Here is an 18,144-nt window from a genome sequence, read left to right as displayed (position 1 = left end):
TCTTGATGGTTATTAATGTATGATTAATGTATTAATATTAATGTTTTATTTCAGAAAAGGTAGCGATTTAAGACTGTGTCCTTGCTTCATTTGTGAACTTTATAGTCTGAAATATATATGCATACATATTTTTATTTTATTAATCATTTTTGAAAGTTGATGATAAGGGGTAGTATACTAAATTGCTTAAAGCTTTATTCAAGAGACACATTTTGGCAACCTCATGTTCACTTGTATAAATGAACCTTCAGGTCTTCGTCATACCGTATAGCAGCATTTTGACAATTAGGAAACTTAAAATTTGTCACAGCAGCAGTTTATATCATGGATTGAGGTCATGCAAGAGCCAAAGTAAGTGCAGTCTAATTACAATGTTTCCTCACCAGCTGCCACAGCAGGACAAAAATGACTCATCTGTGTGCGGAAGGGCCATTGCTATTGTATGTGATGAAGGCTATTGACTGCCTTTTTATTTCCACTGAAGAATATTTTTATGCCCTTTATTGACAAAATGCCAGATACTGATAATGGTGTATTATTGTTGCGCTCAAAATAGTCATGTGACTTTTGAGTGTCATCAGTGGATTGATTTTCAAATTGTAAAGAGGTCATTGTTTTTCATTGTGCCTTTTCAATTATAGCCATAGGTGTTTTTTTTTCTTTCACATTTTCTCATGTGGCCATATTAGCTAATGCATGTAATCCATATTCTGTTTTTCTGATAAATCCATAGGCTAGAGACCTTTTCCCTGTTGTACTGTCAGCTGTCAGCCGTTTATTTTGAAACATGGAGTGCTGTGAAATTCAGGGGGAAATGGAATCAACCTCTTACCATAGGTAACCCCTTTAATGTGCCTCATGTGGATATTTGCATGTGTCTACATTTGTCTGTCTTGCTTTCCTAAAGGCTGTGGAAAAATATAAAACCGAACAATGGGCCACCACAGCAATCTTGCCCTGTGACAGGATTGCTCTGTATTCCCCATAGAGGGTAACAGACACACTGAGGCTCATTTTCGTTTATTTAATCTTATTTGCTATTGTTATTTACTTTTGATCTTTTGGAAGTAGGTGTGGTATTCACATGTAGTGCTTGGTGAAACATAAAGAGTGCTGAAAACAAACTGACAGAGGTGATCTGCAAAGTGACAATCAGATTGAATAATGCTGTAGTTTTTTAAAAGAAGATTTTGTTATTTATACAAGATTTGGCACATTTGTGAAGTATTGTGTTTAAAAAGACTATACTAAATTCGCTTTGCTGGGTGGTAGAGGCAGAGGGGATTGTGGCCTAAAAGAAATTGTGGAAAAAATGGAAAACTGTCAAGTGCAAGCTCTGTTGGAGAGGCCAAAGCCCTCTCCCTGGCGGATCCCTGCTGCCGACTGTCCACCCCACCTCCTGCTGGACTTCACAGCAGACAACATATGGACATTTAATGAGTGCAAGGTCACACTTAGCCTCTGGTGGGAATGGTACTTTCCAAAGGCTTTGGGCTGCATAACAGTATTTGGTACTGTGTTTTCTGTCACTTCAGATCTCTCATGAAGATGGTATATTCTAGCCATAACTTGGTTTACTACTATCCATGTGCTCAGTCAACTGAACAACAAAGCCTCATACACAGCTAGTGAAGTGAAATATTTCTGAGGTGGACAGAGCTGAAGAGAGGCCAGCATATTTAAAACACAGCAGGTCTCTAAAGTTCAAGGTTAAGGGTGTGGGTGACTCTATTATAGTCCTCATTTTCCCTGTTAACATGCTGTTTTAAAGACAAAAACAACTTGCTCTGTACAAAAAATGCTGCATCTAACAAAACCATGGAAAGATGATATTGGTTGTGTGACGCTGTGGAAAAATCTGGACCTTTTCCATATTTGTCCCCACAACTACCTATAACCTAACTGCAACTAAAACTAAACATAGAGTCTATATATCCAGCTACATGACTTTATTTACTGCATTTTGAGTGAGTTTTTTTATGTGATCTTTATACAGATGCAATGTTGAAATATCTGTTTAATCTTTTGATGCAACGCCTCTATTGCATTTTGATCATGTAAGGTCATAAATAACCAAATGGTGTAGCTTGGCGGCAGTAAAAGTGTCATACAATGTGAGTAGGATGTAAAGACCACAGGAGTGAATCTGTCAAAGCGACAGAGGGCCACGAAGCATATAGCCCTCATCGGTCATTGAATGGGTCTGTGACCATACCTCAAAGTGAGCAGGTTGGACAGTAACTGAGCCCACATGTTCCCCAGGGTTTGATCTTTGTTTTGGTTGATCATAGGTTTGAGCCCTGTGTAGATTGTACCACATAACAGGAAAAAGTATAGGCTTGGGAAGGTTTCTCATCAAGATGTACAGAGCAGTCTAAATGATGTCCGGTGGGCATGAGGAATGTTCCATTTGTATGATTTGCTATTCAAGCACATTGCTGTTTGGCACCTCTAAGGCCTTGGTTTAATTAACAAAAGCACAATCACCTAGTGCATGTTTGTCATGTGCTAAGGTATGCAAGCTCATCAATGTAGGTTAGTGTTAAGGATGAACTTATCACCATATTGGTTACTGTCAGCTGTTTAAAAGGAAAGCAGTACCATGCCCATGTGCCTGCCTGCTCCTCATACACATCCTTGCAGAGGTGAGGGTGTGCTGGTACTGTGAATCATGGGTATATCATGGAAAAATCTGTTGTCATGGGGACCACTCCCTTCTTGTGCAGCTTGCATATTACATGTAGGGTACATGTACAGTATCTGTTGCACATTCACACATTCAAGTTTACATCCATTGAGTTTTATTAGAAACATTGTTTATTATTGCTAAAACAGGGATTGCTGACACACATTTTTGACTGCTATGTGACAATCTGATCCTTTAAACCAGCCATGACACAGATAAACACGTGTGCCATTAGTAAAGTTGCTGGTCGCTGAGGGTGGAAGGAACATATTTGGATTGCCACTGCCTTCGAAATCTGTGGGACGGTTCCTAGAAGTCTGCTGTAGTTGGGATGAGCGAAGTGCCTGAGGCCGGACAGAGATTGCAGGTAAATTGGAACATGCACACATGTCATAAAGTCAGGTTACAGTCATTGTAATTATCGCCATCACACAAACAGCAGCACTTCTACCTCTAGTGTCAATAGTCACGCAGTGCCCAGATGCTAACAAAACAAGTTTAGCACATCTTTTAGCCACCTAGTTGAGTGAACTATAACTTCAGTTCTGAGAAAGGTAATACACGTACTAATATAATAATGTGCTCCAGATGCATTTTTCCCTCATGCTTAATAGACCATGACTGTGTGTATTACAGCACCACTATTAAAGGCAAAGTGGGGTTGTTACTGTATTGACTCTGTACAGGGGGCTTTATGGATAGTGGAATTTGCTTAGTTTGTTATCCAGGCAAAACCCACAGATAGTCAAGCAGTAGTGGAGACTCTCAGCTTCAACGTGAAATAGGAGATCCAGATGAGATCTGAAAAGCAGGGAACTTAAGACATTGAGCTTTGCTCTTTATGATTTTGGGCTTGTCTCTTTGGTTTTGCCAATCAATAGATGTGTTAATGGGGGGGATCATATGACTTAAATCAGCCAGAATTTTGTGTGGGAACAAAGTGATGTAAACAACAGGACCAAGACTCAAGATGTGGAAGCAGTTTCTGTATTGATTGGGAAGTGGAATTGGCTGCCTCCCTCTCTCTCCCTCTCTCTCTCTCTCTCTCTCTCTCTCTCTCTCTCTCTCTCTCTCTCTCTCTCTCTCTCTCTCTCTCTCTCTCTCTCTCCTCTCCAATCTCTCTCTCTCCCTCTTGCTTGCTCTCTTCCAGTGCAATGCGAATCTACTGCAGTACTACCAAATACAGATACTGTACCATCGTTCTGCAGTGAGCCTGTGCACCCCCTCCCCCTCCCCTGACTCATTGACAGGCAGAAACCCAGGAAAATCCAGCATCTCACAGTAGATCCAAACCTTTATTTCTCATTGTGAGAATAGTCGATGATGGCACGAGTGCCACAAGGCGGTCTGTGCTGCATTACTTCCAAAGTACTGTATTGTATCGTCTCTGTTGTGGGCAAAGGAAATGGAACTGAAGGGATATTATAGTAATGGTTCAGATGACACTCTTTCCGTGTTTCCTGTACAGACACAGACATGAATCCCGTAATCAAATCTGAATGCGGACTTCCATTACTTAAGATTACAGTAACCAGATTAGTGTCAGAGACGGGAAAGACAGAACTCCAGCTTTTCTTTCCACAACCATGTTATGCCATTGCAGCAGTGTTGAGTCATTTACTTAAGCGACTCAAATCTGTTGCAGATTGGGTTTGAATGCCCATTTCATAATTGATTGTTGATGTCTCTTTATTATAATGCCTGGTATAATACATTTAAGCAGTACACACATAATCTTGTTTGCTTTTAATGCCTAGACCAATCCATAAATACTTTTACTGTTCATTTACATGTTTCTGTGACCTGAATTCATATCGTCTGTCATGAGCTTTTTCAAGAATTGGCCATCTGTAATTATTGTAGTGCATATTACAAAGTTGTAAAAGCAGTGTTATGTTCATCATTGAACGTAATACTATAGTCTACTATAGTGGATGGAAATTAGGGTATTGTGATAAAATCTGTGAAAAACTGTCATGCTTCTTTTTCAATTATTTGTAAGATAAAAAATAATACATTAGAATCTGAAAGTTGCTGTCAGCATGCTTTGTTTAGTTTGAACCCACACAGTTCACTGGATAACTGAATTGTTTTAGCACTGTACACTTTTCTGTCTGAACACAGAATTATCTGTATTAGTTGTTCTTACTGTAGTCCATGTGTTACAGTATTGGCGGCATAAAAAGTGCTGGTGCAGCTCAAATCAGGTGACAAGGAATGTCTGTCACAGATCAAGGAGGCCCCTCCTCTATTGCAGGGATCCGCTTTTCTCCCCATTTTTTTCTATTTTGTTCAGGGCACACAGCCAATTAAAGTGCAGCACTCCTCTGGTGTCAGAGAGCAGCCTGCCCCTACTTCAGCTAATGTGCTTCCTCCTCCGGCTCTGGCCACAGAGAACCTGACACTTGTGGACAGATTTAAAGGAAGGGAGAGAGAGGGGCTCTCTGTGCCTGTGTGTGCTCAACCATACTGAGTGGAGAGGGAGGGAGAGAGAGGGAGAGAGAGCCTTTTCTGGTGTGTGTCAGTGCTGTAAAGCCGTGCGTGAGCGAGTGAGTGAGGGACTCTGCTTCTGCTCTGCGCAGAACACGTGTGGAGGCTGCCTCCTGCTAGCAGCCAGCAGTGGCTGTCGCCGGGGAGATCGGTCTAACTGCGTCAGCTGCGCAGCTTGGCTGCTCTGACTGCGTTCTGAGGAAAAGATGCTTCAGTGGAGACACACAGCGTCTTAGACTTCCTTCCAAGGGCATCAGTCCTTAAGTTCCCTAAGCCACATCTGCTGCCTGGCTAATGCCTGGGAAGGAGAGGATATCTTAATCTGCAATCCTGAATCGCAGGCAGGACAGCATCTGCGCCTTTTCATGTTTCCTTCCCCTTTTCCCTCCTTCTCTTCCTCTGACTTCTGCTGGGAGGTGATCCTTCTCGCAAGCAGCGGAGGGTGGATAATGAATTGGCGTCTGGGAAGGAAGGTACATGCTGCTTTCAGGAAAGATTAGGGAGCATTGCCTCTGGAGAAGGGAACAGGTGGAGTGAGACGCTCAGATCCTGCCCCAGGAATCCGACGGAGCCTCCTTAAAAACCCGACTTAAGAAGAGTACACGGTTTGGCTGCCTGTCAAGATAGCCTGTAGGAGAGCTGTGGTTTTTCTTATCGGAGGCAGGCGCTCCACTTTGACTGTGTGTGTGTTCCTGACGGAGCCCCTCACGCTGTATGTGTGCGTGTGTGTGTGATCACACGCTGACTCACTCCAGCTGCTGAGCGTGTGTCAGTGCGTCTCTGTGTGTGTGTGTGTGTGTGTCCTCGCTGTCAAATCTGCCTCTCTCTGTTCCCGGGTTCTGTGTTTCCACTCCCGGCCAGTAAAAAGTCCTTGTAAAGACGGGGACGAAGATGCCGGCCATTCTGGTGGCCTCCAAGATGAAGTCGGGACTGCCGAAACCCGTGCACAGCGCCCTTCCCATCCCTCAGGTCCCAGCCAGGACCCTTGTCCAACCACCCTGCACACTGAAGCTGGGAAGCAGCAAGCTTACCTACTCCAGCCAGATCCCCCTCAAGTCCCCCCATGGGAAGGAGAACGACGGCGATGGGACACCCCCAAAAAAGAGTGCAGAGACAGAGAGCGGAGCAGACACACAGGTCAGAGCACATTGGTTTCCTCTGTGTGGGTGTGAGTGCTTCAGTATTCACGCTCTGAAGCCCTAACCTGCCTGCTGAGATCTCAGTAAGATCTCTGCACCAGATACACTTATTATTATACATGTTATTAGGGCTTTCACTCTATTGAAAGATTAAATAGATGTTTTTTTTCCTCTGATCAGGGGTTGAAGATGAGAATAAGTTTCTAGCTGAATAAGGATAAATGGGAACATTTATTCTGGTGGAATGAATGATAGATATTGATGTTTGAGATCTGAGGGGGGCAGCAGTCATGTTTCATTTGACACCTTTTGCTTGTTGGGTGCTCTGCACCGATAGGCAGGCAGGCATGATGCTCCGCTTTGTTTGTAGGAATTGTTTTGTGAAAGTGAGATTAAACAGCAGCCCTGCAGAAATGCCAGCGCTGTGAATGGATCGCCTGAATACCATGTAAGGCTGTGCAAGGGAGACACGCAACGTGCTAGCAGCCTGTGGTACCAAAGGCTGTGTGGCGAAACTGAAAAGACAAGTCAGTTTAAAGAAACAGAATCAATGTTTCCAGTCATTATGCACTCAAGCAGCTAATTAAGCAAATTGTCATTTATTAAGTATGATTAAGTACATTTTATTGTGACCTTGTTATGCCTCAGTTCTATCTGCTGATGGTGAGAAAAAGTCGACTCCTGAGGCTTAATCCTTCGCCTTTCAGTGCATCGATTTGGACAGGCATTGATTAGAGAACAGAGCTGGGCTTTATTCCCAGTGACACATCTAAGGCTTTTTTTCCAAAAAATAATTTCACAGTGAAGTGGCATCTCTCTTTAACTGTAAATAGAATTCATCACAGCTGTGTGCATATTAGTGCTTAACCCCCTAAAGATGTGTGGTTTTAATGTTTCTGTGCAGGGGGTCTGAGAGCCCACACCGTTATCCCCTAACTGGAGTATTGAATGTGTTTGCTGGCAGCGGACTTGCAACATTACAGCAAACTTTTCCTGACATAGATACTAATTTCTCCAGTGTTTTTCTGAGTGTTTGTGTGCACATGTGGCTGTTGCCAAGGAGGCAGTGCATCTATTTAAAGATAACGGCTTCAGAAATACTTGCTCTCAAGACAAGCTGACTCGTCCCCGCTGGATGTAAATTTAGCCCTGAAATAAGTACTGTAACCCCTTAGTACTGTAGTGTCTCCTGGGGCGTAGAATGTGGGGTAAAGTGTGAATATTAATAGACATTATGGGGTAGCTCAGCTGCCTCACACCTGCACTCAAACGGGTTACACAGCAGGTGTTGTTTTAATGTCTGCTGCTGCATTGCTATATGATTTATGTACTCTACTGTTGATTCTCTTTGGGGTAGCAGTGTAGTAAAGAGATTAAGGGCCCTAGACCACTGAACTTGAACTGTGGGCTCAGTCACTGCTTTGACACTGCTGTTGGACCCCAGAGCAACACATTTCGTGTATGATGTAGTGTGCAGTGCGTATACAGTGCAGTGATCTGGTCTGAGGTGGCACTGCGACTCAGACAGAGCCACAGTTCTTAGCTGACCTTCACCAGCCCCTGTTCCTGGTGGCGGATTGATTCCACTCACCAGCCCCGCAGCAGTCCATGCATGAGGAGGAGCAGAACTGCTTAAAGCAGCACGGCGCTCCACCAGTGCATTAGGACAGCTTTATGCATGAATGGTCTGGCCTTCTGTTTTACAGAGGGCCTGCACATTTTGAGGTTGTTGAGATGCCCTCTGGGCAGTTTATTGGGTTTATTAATCTGCAGAGTGCTTCAGGTGTGAGTCATGCAACGGTTCTGTTGTTAAATATATACAATATTATGAAAGTATATTGCAGCCCATGTGACATATTATAAGTCACATGTTACACACTTAGGTACCTGGCATCTGATATAACAAATTAAGATGAAATACCATAAAATGCACACAAACCACAAATCAATATTGGATATGGGTAATGAACGCAGAGAAACTGACAGTGAAGGCCTGATGGTTTAATGATTGCGTTGATTGTGTGTTGGTCTTACATTAGTATGGTAAATCTTGTTTGCCCACTGTGACACTCCCAGAGTCCCTGTCACCAGAACCTAATTACAGAAAGTGATTGTCTGTGACCACCATCCCCCATGTGCTTCCCTCCTGGGAAACCGGGAAACAGGGCGGAACAGGGAGGGAAATTGATGTTCAGCTTGCTGTTGATGCAGTTTTCCATGAAAGCGTAGCTTTCCTGTCCAGTGTCTGGCACATATAGATTAAAATAAATGAATTTGTTATGAGTAGAAGATGTGATGTATCTGTAATCTGGAGGCCTAGAAGTTCTCAGGTCGAGATCTATAGACATAAGTCTATGCTGTGGTTTGCCAGAGGCAGTGCACTGCTGTGTGTGTTATGTTAAACTGATTAATTGACTTGGTGACGCCTAAGCACCACAGTCTGTATTCTGAAGCTGGGATGCTGAGTGACTTTTACAAGAGCTAATGTCTCTGAATTTCACAGCATACGTAGTCATAGTGTGTCATAAATAGTGTTAAACCTCTGACACACCGTAGTGTTTTGCAGTCATCTTCCCATTTTGTTAAATATGGTTTGTCTGTGTAAGCTTGGAAGGATTCTGTGCTCATCTCAGCACCAAGCAGTGCAATACCTGCGATGCAGGAAGAACAGAGTCTTTTCCTTCCAGTGGCATATCCTGTGCCTTAGTGTGCTTTATCCATTATGATGTGCATCATTCAATTTTGGGACCTGTCTCAACTTACACATTTATCACAAGGTCAGATGTCAACACAGATATCTCAGATCCCAAACATTTTTTCCCAAAAATGACTTTGATGGGTGACCCTTAAAGTCAGGGTTTACTGGAGCTCTCAGCCAGTCCTGGAGCTCCCTGGCTTTGAATGGTAAGAATATCCCCTCCTGGATATTCTGCAGAAGCTTCTAGGAAATCCAGGTGTTGTATGGGATGGCTGCCTGTCACAGGCAGCCATCTGTGACCAGTTCTGATGACGCCTGTCAGCAGTGTGGAGCAGAGCTGTCTGCCGGTACAACTATTTAGTACATTGTCCGGCTGACTAAATGTGGGGTATCACAGGGAGTCGATGGAGGGTAGAAGCTGGATGTGCAGGAAATTGCCTGTCACCTCCTCCGCTCTGCTTATCTGTGCGCTGGTGTATGAACAGATGAGGGGGAGACTGATTGTCAGGCTTTATTGATGTACAAATTCAGTCTGGAATTTTGTTTCTAGCTGGTGAATGGCCTTTGCTACCTGTCTGTATCGTACCTTTTTTACCTACAGCACTGGGAAAAAATAAACAATGACACGGTCTTCATGGATTGACAGGCATTTGAGAATCTACAAAATTGGCTGGTTGAAGGCAATTTGAAATGCTACAGTAACATTCAGAACATATTACTCATGTTGGGACACATTTCACTGCAGTGTGTACCAGATTGAGTAGTGCCACCTACTGGAGGCTTTGTTGTCGCTCAGAATTTTGCCATGGTTTAAGTTGCCAGGTAGCCTGTACTACTGAAGGCTTGGCTTGTAAACCAGGCCCAATTTCAGGATACACATATAAAGCCTACAATATGGGTAGCGTCTGGTAATCTGGAGTCTGTATTCCCAGATGTTTCCCATGTGTATCCATTGTCACAATCTCACTGTTTTGTAATAGCTGCACACTAAAACCATTACCGATATCCCCCAGCACAGTGTGCACAAGATTCTACATTATTATTCAGTAAATTCAAGCAGAGAGATTCCCTTCTTGGGCACAACACAGCACACCTGCCAGTGGTGAATATAGAAGCAGTGGGATTATGTTGGATAAGGTGCAGGCAATGGTGAGGTTTGCCTGCCTGTGGCTTCAGCCAAGGGCTCAACACTCCCTTTCCTTAAGGCATGGCCTTCCTGCAAATGTACATTTCAGCTTATTTTGTTCGTGTCACACAGCCAAATGGCTCCGCCCGGGATGACCTTGAATCTGTCCTCATTGCCAGAGAACTGTTCTGGACATGTTACGTAAATAAGCATAATGCCACAAATTCCGTTCTGCGTAGTGTTGTGTTGAATGCATCATTCTTTGAGAAGCAGTGCCAGGGGAGCTGTTGTGGTGAGGGCCCTGATTCCAGGACACGAGGGTTCAAACACAGGGTAATACACTTCAACTAAAATGCTCCTCTGAAGGCCCAGCAGTATGAATAGGTCTCAGGGAACTCAATGTGTAAGATGTCAGGTGGAATTAATTTTCTTCCAGAGGCGGGTGTATTTTTTTTCAAAGAACATGAATATTGCACTAGTAAGCATGGGCAGAATAGCAGGACTAGTATAGTATAGGCAGAGCTCATAAATATGGAAGTGGATGAAATTCAGTGCATATATATATATATATATATATATATGTGTGTGTGTGTGTGTGTGTATGTATATATATATATATATATATACTCATTTGGACAGTTGTCTGTAGTATCCCCCTAGGACACAAAGGGACTGCATGTTGTAACACAGCAGCCTGCAATGTGTGAATCTGATGCTTGCCTGATGTAGTGTAGCAGCAGAAGGAGGAGGGGCTGAGAGCGTCTCAGACGACCCCTGTCCCACTGACACACTTGGGAAGTGTTCTGCTTGCACAGCCAGTGTCTGCTGCCACCTAGTGTTTGGCACATGGATAGCGCTCCCCCCCCCCCCATAAGTGAGGGTGGGGTAGAGCGCAAAGCTGTCACCTTCAAGGCCACAGCACTGCAGTCTTTCTTGATATGATGTGATCACTTGTGAAACAAAACACTGTCTCTTCCCAGAGGAAATGTGTGGGAGACTTCATTTAGAAAGCTTGCTTAGAAACACCAGCACCAGTCTAGCCACCAGTTTGCCTGTGATGTGGTACTGTATATCAGCATTGTATTTTGGCTCGTATAGAATCTGTCTCACTAATTAAGAAATCCTGTGCCTTTGTTCTTTGGCTGTGGCTCCCTGGTGGGAGGTGTGTTTGTGTTTCGCACAAAGACGCACATGCTGCACTCCTCAAACTTGTTTGTAGAGACGTTTGTGTGGGTTGTGTCTACCAAAGCCTTGATCTCTGAAGAGTTCACCCTGTCTGTCTGTCTCCCAATTTTGCAACTTCTTTGGAAGTGACATTATTTGATGGCTCAGTCATCCTTTGTGAGATAAAAAAGGTACAGAAGAGATAGTCATGGTAAACTATGGCACGAGAAGCATCTGGCAGAGACTCTTATCTGTGGTTCAGCAAAGGCCGAGAGGAGCCAGGTTTGGTTATGGTTTGACTGAAATAGTCAAAACAGTAAGTCCTCTCTCACACACACACACACACACAAACAAGCAGAAACACACAAGCACACACAGTTCTTTCAGAGCCCAAAAATGCCACCCCAGATGTTTCTCACTGGAAAAAACTAATCTGTATCTGAGCAAGATAAAATGCTCTCATTTCTTTAGCCTGGTTTGTGGTGTCACCCTTTTATCTGGAGTGGCTCCATGCAGGGCCTGCTTTGCTCTGCAGACTCCCTGGAATAAGGCTGCATCATTGACCTTCTCCACAGTCCCTCTTTCTTCAGTTTATCCCTGTTAGCTTGGCCTATTTAATTTGGCCTTATCTTAATAAGAATTCTGAAGATAAGAGCCTTATTCTGTTTAAAGATGCAATTCCTTATTTTGCTTCATTAAGTAAACATCTTATCATGGAGTACTGCTCAATGCAATGGTGAAATGTTGATCATGTCATTGTTAGAAATTATTGACTTACTGAATTACCAGCTAATGTTTTCCTGTTGCAGTTTTTGCCAGGATATAGGGTAATGTCTTGGCAAGAAGTCTTTTCACAGAATACAGGAAGACAGAAGAAAAGTAAAGAATTATTTGCATTTTATTTGTTTTTCTTTTTACAGGAATATCAAGGTAGTCTTATCAAATTCTGGCGTTGAAAGAGCGTGGAGACTGGTCACAGTATTGATGACCAAACGATTTGAGGAAGTATTTAATCGAAAATTTTCTTTCTGCGTAGGTATATTTGATAATATTGGGCTAGCACAGGTATTTACCTGAGATAGCAACATTTTACAAAAGCAATATCCATAAGCTTATTTCATTATAATGGACTCAGAATTGATCATTTGCACTGTAGGGTTCAGAATATTAAATTCCCTGTAATGGACTCTAATTAATTGATTGTCTTAAGAGATATCAGAATGATTTGGAGAGTGCTGTAAGTAAATCGACATTGTTTAAAAGCCCTTGTTCTCTTGCATAACCATTCAATGTACCCATGTCTGGTTGAAACATGTGGATGATGTCCCCTCTTACATGCACTAGTTGGCCAAGTGCTGGTAGGTGATTGATCTCTGGTGGCATGTGTCACGCTGTAATGGACAGAAACAAACTGCATTTTTGCAATGAAAGTATGTTATTACTAGTAATGGAAAAGTGATGTTGCGTGATCATAGAAGGAGTAGGTCTATGCTGTGTTATCAGTGACTCACTAGTATGAGTGAAGAGGAGTATTATTATTATGTAATGAATTATTACATTACTATAAAGAGAAAATACATTTTATTAATTTCATGCACCCCAGGTGTGCAGTTAAAAAAAGTTTCCTTTAACATTGTAAATGTTACAATGTGCACAGTACACATTGTCAGTTTTTGCGTTCACAAGTCCTTCTACAGAAGTTTGCGGTTAAGGTGTGGCACTCTGTAGCGAAGGGCAAGAGCAGTCACCCCACCCGGCCTTGACCCCAGGTCTACAGGGTACCAATCATGCGACTTTGACCGCAACGCCAAAGAGCCAGGCTCGTTGGTATGGCAGTCAGAGCGCATACTCAACCGTAGTGACGGCACTCCATCACACTGCCCTCCCTTTCGGGAAGCGCACCCATGCGCTTCACGCACCATGGCGTCCCTCACGCATTCTTTTGCCATACTTCTCCCATCCCAGGGTGCCCCACTCACCAGTGCTTCACCCATCTCTGGGGTCTCTCACACCGTGCTTCACCCATCTCTGGGGTCCATCACACACCGGGGTCAACTGAACCTGGGGATCCCTGATACGACTCACACACCGGGCACGCCTCCGATGGCCTCGCAGCCAGCCATCCCACCGCTGACACCATTTGTAGCGAAGGGCGAGAGCAGTCACCCCACCCGGCCTTGAACCCGGGTCTACGGGGTACCAACTATGCGACTTTGACCGCGACGCCAAAGAGCTAGGTGTCAGAAGTGGGATGGTACGCTGAAGTGGAGCAGCAGTAAGCAGCCGGGAGGAGAGTGAGCTGGTGTCTGTGCAGGCCGGCATGCTGCAGCTGGGTGCAGCTGGTTAATTTGAGTTAATTTTGTTTGTTATTATTAACTTGTTTTTTTTTTTGTTCTTCTATTGGAATTTCATTTTGGTTTTTGTGTCTGCACTCCCTCTATGAGGAATGTTGATGGCTACCATTTTTTTTGCCATAAATAATAAATAAAAAAAATCTTTCCCTGGGAATCCTAAGGCCTGCGTGATTACTGCTGAGCTGGTGTGGCCACTTAGCGTCATCCTGGAGACTCAGGTTGTTGCCTAGGTCTCACACACTCACATGATCTCACAACATTGTGCTGGTTGTAGGCCAGTGCAGTTGAGAATGCACTACAGTCTGTCCCATGCACCCTGTGTCTGTGTTTATGGAGTTGTTCAGTTTGGCAGGCCAAGCCTCATGTACTGGGTCTCCTGGGAGACTGGCAAGTTTTTTCTCTCTCATCAAGAGCAAGTGTGCAGCACTTCAGCACTGGGTGCCAAACACACTGATCACTTGGATTACCATACCAACACAGCCCTGCTTTTAGCTGACCGCCCACATTGTTTCACACACACCATTGAATTTAATTTTGCCAAGTGGATCCCATTTCCATACAGTCAAACAGGTGAGTGTGAAAAGGAAGGCAGTTTGCCTCCTGACATTTAGCATTAATTTGCAGATTCGGAAGGAACAGATTAATTGCTAGTCTGGAGTTGATTTCTGTCCCCACAACAATGGTGAAGAGTGGTTTTGTTAAGAGATTTTCTTTGTGGCACAATGGCAACTTTCAGTGCATCTACTGCAGGTGCTCAACAGAGGACAAATGGATGCTACACAGTTGTGTTGTAGATTCACTGCAGTTACTGATCGTGCAAGATAATTATCTCATTACTTCATTATCTTACGACCAATATTTACTGAATGGGAAAGACCCACAGTAGGGTTTGGAAATGCAACATGCTTCAATGCTGTCTCAGTGGGAAGTGACTAGATATTTGTCCTGCACAGTGGAATTAGCCAGACATGACCCACTTTACTTATAGTATCATTTGATTAAAAAATGCAAAATGTGCATTTTCTCCCAAATGCTTCTTCCAAGTAAATAAAACTTGACAGATTGATCTGTGTAACAGTTGGCAGAAATTCAAAAAGCAGTTCATTGTTTGAAGTTCTGTATTGTCATCTGCATTTAAAACTCTGACTTTCTAAGAAAGCTTCCTTTGCCTTCTTGTAGATTTTGATCATGTGTGACTACACAAGAGTAATGTTAACAGCACAAATTATGTTTGTTAATATTTCATGAGCAGTATGAAAATACAGTGCCAAACCTATAAATCCGACTTCATAATTTCTGCTAGTTTGCCACTGTGTGTATATCCGTGTGTGTGTATATGTGTGTGTATATGTGTGTGTATATATAGGGCTGTGCGACCAAAATCTCATATCCCGATAACGATGAATATCACGATATAGCACATTTTCCGTAAATTCAATGAATAAATAGTTTATATAAAAAAAATATTATAGTAGATATATAAAATATATATATTATAAAATAGTATATAGTATATATATTTTTCAGTAAACCCTTTTGCGTGTATGGTCACACTGGTGTGATTAGCCGTTTAGCGCGTATGCTAAAACCGGTGCGATTAAAACACTAGATTGGAAAAATTCTAGCTAATTTTAGCTTTGGGGAAACAGCGATTTAACGTTAAAAAATAGCAAATGCTAACTGAAAACTATGAGAAGCTTAATAACGCTTATGAAAACATAAACCATGTAACGTAACACACAGCATAAAATAAGTTACGTGTGATAGGGTTAAGCATGTAACAAAATATATATTAATGTATAAAATAATAATTAAACAATCTCGTTGTAGCCTTCGCAAGCACACAAACTACAGACAATCTGCGCTGTTTCGCGAGCATAATCATTATATATATATATATATAATATGCGTACGCACACAGTATGGAGTAGAAACACAGTGGGTTGGCTCAAAGATTTCCCTTGGCCTTGCTGTGTGCAGCTATTGTGCTGACAACCACTGCTGAGCTCAAATGGATTTTTTGGGACATCTGTTTCCTTGTATTTCCTACAGCCAGTGTGGACAGAATTAGTTTTTGCCATGGGGCCTCTTTTAGTTTTTGCAGTGCCCCTACTATGCCCCCATTTTTTTCCCTGCTTACACATTAATGTCACTTATATGATATCACACAAAAAAGGGATTATTGTCACAGGACCACTGCCTCCAAGGACAGTATGGGATATTTTATGTAAAGAAATCAGAACAATTTTCTACCATTATGCAGAATGTCCATCTGTCAGTTTGCATGTTGAATGAAATGGCAAGGGCCACAGACATTACCTGGGCACCGGGAGGAAGGTCATCTCTGAGCTCTTTTCTGATCAGATGAGTCTTTTTTTTTTTTTTTGCTTGAATGTGCTGTTTCATAGTTACCTACAGCTGTCCCTTCGGCATCAGAGCTTTGTACCATTCAATTATTCATTGAGCAGTTCTAACTGATACAGTTCATTTATCAGTCTTTGTTTTCCTCAGTAAAGGAGCTCATCTGAGGTCAGAGTCTAAATATAAATGTACAGAAACAAGGAAAACAGGCACAAATATTTGCATTGTGCTCTTGAGACGCATCCAACTTAAATGTGCAGCTTTGCAAGGCTTCAGTGGGGTAAAGAAATGCATGTGTGAACTTCTGTCTTTGCTTCATACTGGCACTTAACATGCTACATCTGCAGCAGGAGTATTTGAAGTCACACTAATGTCTGAGAACCTACCCTGACTGAATTCCAATGAGTCTTGCTTCACTACCACAAGTAGAGAAACATTTAATAGTTAGTGAGTGCTTTTAATTGGAGAGCTACAGATCCTCACTTTCTCAAATAGCTATTGAGCTCTCTAGTTCCTATCTGGGCTGATAATTTCCCAGGAGTTAAATAGAGATGTGTGCAGTCACCAATGGCCACTGCTTTGCCAAGACCAGGACAACAAAATGTTCCACAACAGTGATATAGTAATCCATTCTCAACAGATGTCTTCAGACCCTGGATTCAGCAGATTGTACACTAATGGGCAAATCTCGCAGGTGTCTGTAGTGAAAAGATGTCCATGAATATGATGTCAGTGAGGTGACATGCTTTCAGTCGCATTTAGACTTATACTACTCCACCATTTTATCTGTGCTGTCCCATCTCATACATTATCCAAAAAACCATAGGACATTACCCTAAGCACTCACTTGTACTAGTCTCCTCTTTTGATTAGTCAAACTAGACTAGTATGCTGTTGCTAGTGATGGTAATGTAACAAAGTTTTGAATTGATGTTTGTGCTGAGGGCAATGGCAGGGCACAGCGTGGCCTCCATGGAGCACCAGAGACCTGTCATCAGGGCCTTTATATGCTGATATACCCCCGGCAGGCCCATATGCCCCCCTCCCTTCCCCCAACCCACAGCCAGCGGGTGTCTCTGAAAACAAAGAGCCCTCCAAGGAGGGTTAGCTTATATTGTCCACGGTTACTCAGATTTCTGCATACACACCATTGGAAGGGGACTCAAAATTCAAAGCTATGTTGCAAGATTAATGAGGTGAACTCACCACAGCTAAAAAACGTCTGATATTATTGCTCAATATAGACCTTAATTTTCCCATTTCTTTTGTGAATACAGTCATCAACACCATGGCAGCATTTCAAGGCTATTATTATATCAATTATGATATAATAAATATGAAATATGGTGTGATAAAGGGTATCTTGCTTCATAAAGGATATCTTTATTAAAGTTTCATATTCCTGTAAAATGCATTCTATCCAGTTTAATCTGGTGAATTTAGATTCAGGTAGATCAGCATCTTTAAAACTGTTATGCTGTTTCAAGTGTCATGTATTGGTAAACTTCTGCTTTCCTGTTTTTGCTGATAAGTTTCAGGCTTTCATGATCCAATATAAGGTGCACCTCATGGCACAAGACCATTTGTGAATAGTGTGTGCATTAGCGTTATGCTCTGAAGTAAGATGGAATCTAGTGTGTATTTTAAGAATGCAGATTCCCAGCATCCTGGCATCAATCAGTGTGGGAACACAGCAAAATTGGCACATCACAGCCTGGTGTAGCCTGAAATTCAGCTTGTAATTTGAGGTTTTTGGGGGGGGGGGGGGGGGGGGGGGGGTTGGAGTGCACGCAAATGGAGGACATCCTGTTATTCTCTGCTGCATAGTGTGGGCTGCTGCACTTAACTAGAGACTGTCATGTTGAGATCTGAAATACTCTGTTTGTGGTGATGGAAAATGAAACATTAAGATGGGGTGAGCTGAAGAGAAACGGGTGCAGCTGGTAGAAGGGGCCAGCCCAGTGTGGTTTCTCTTGGTGTTTCCTCCACTGCTCCACTCACTGCATCGTGGCGTAGCAGCGAGGGGCATGGACACACTTCTGAGAGGGCTGAGTGGAATGCTTTCTTCTGGCGCATGACGGATGGTCCATTGAAGTGGAGACACCCAATGTGAGTGGTGCTGTGGG

At 42.9% G+C, this 18,144-nt stretch overlaps 1 protein-coding gene across 1 annotated transcript in view; it reads left to right on the top strand.

The window, feature by feature from the left end:
- Positions 1-5,927: 5,927 nt before the first annotated feature.
- The window catches only part of LOC118782129 (neuron navigator 2-like), a 116,575-nt gene continuing 104,358 nt past the window's right edge, over positions 5,928-18,144 (top strand). The window contains exon 1 of the mRNA XM_036535394.1: positions 5,928-6,313. Within this exon, the coding sequence (XP_036391287.1) occupies positions 6,068-6,313 (246 nt within the window). The 5' untranslated portion in view covers positions 5,928-6,067. The remainder of the gene's footprint in view (positions 6,314-18,144) is intronic.

Source organism: Megalops cyprinoides, chromosome 8 (assembly GCF_013368585.1).
Source record: "Megalops cyprinoides isolate fMegCyp1 chromosome 8, fMegCyp1.pri, whole genome shotgun sequence".
Taxonomy (NCBI): Eukaryota; Metazoa; Chordata; class Actinopteri; order Elopiformes; family Megalopidae; genus Megalops; species Megalops cyprinoides.
Note: the sequence above shows the minus strand (reverse complement) of the source record. Positions and strands in the feature narration are given on the sequence as shown.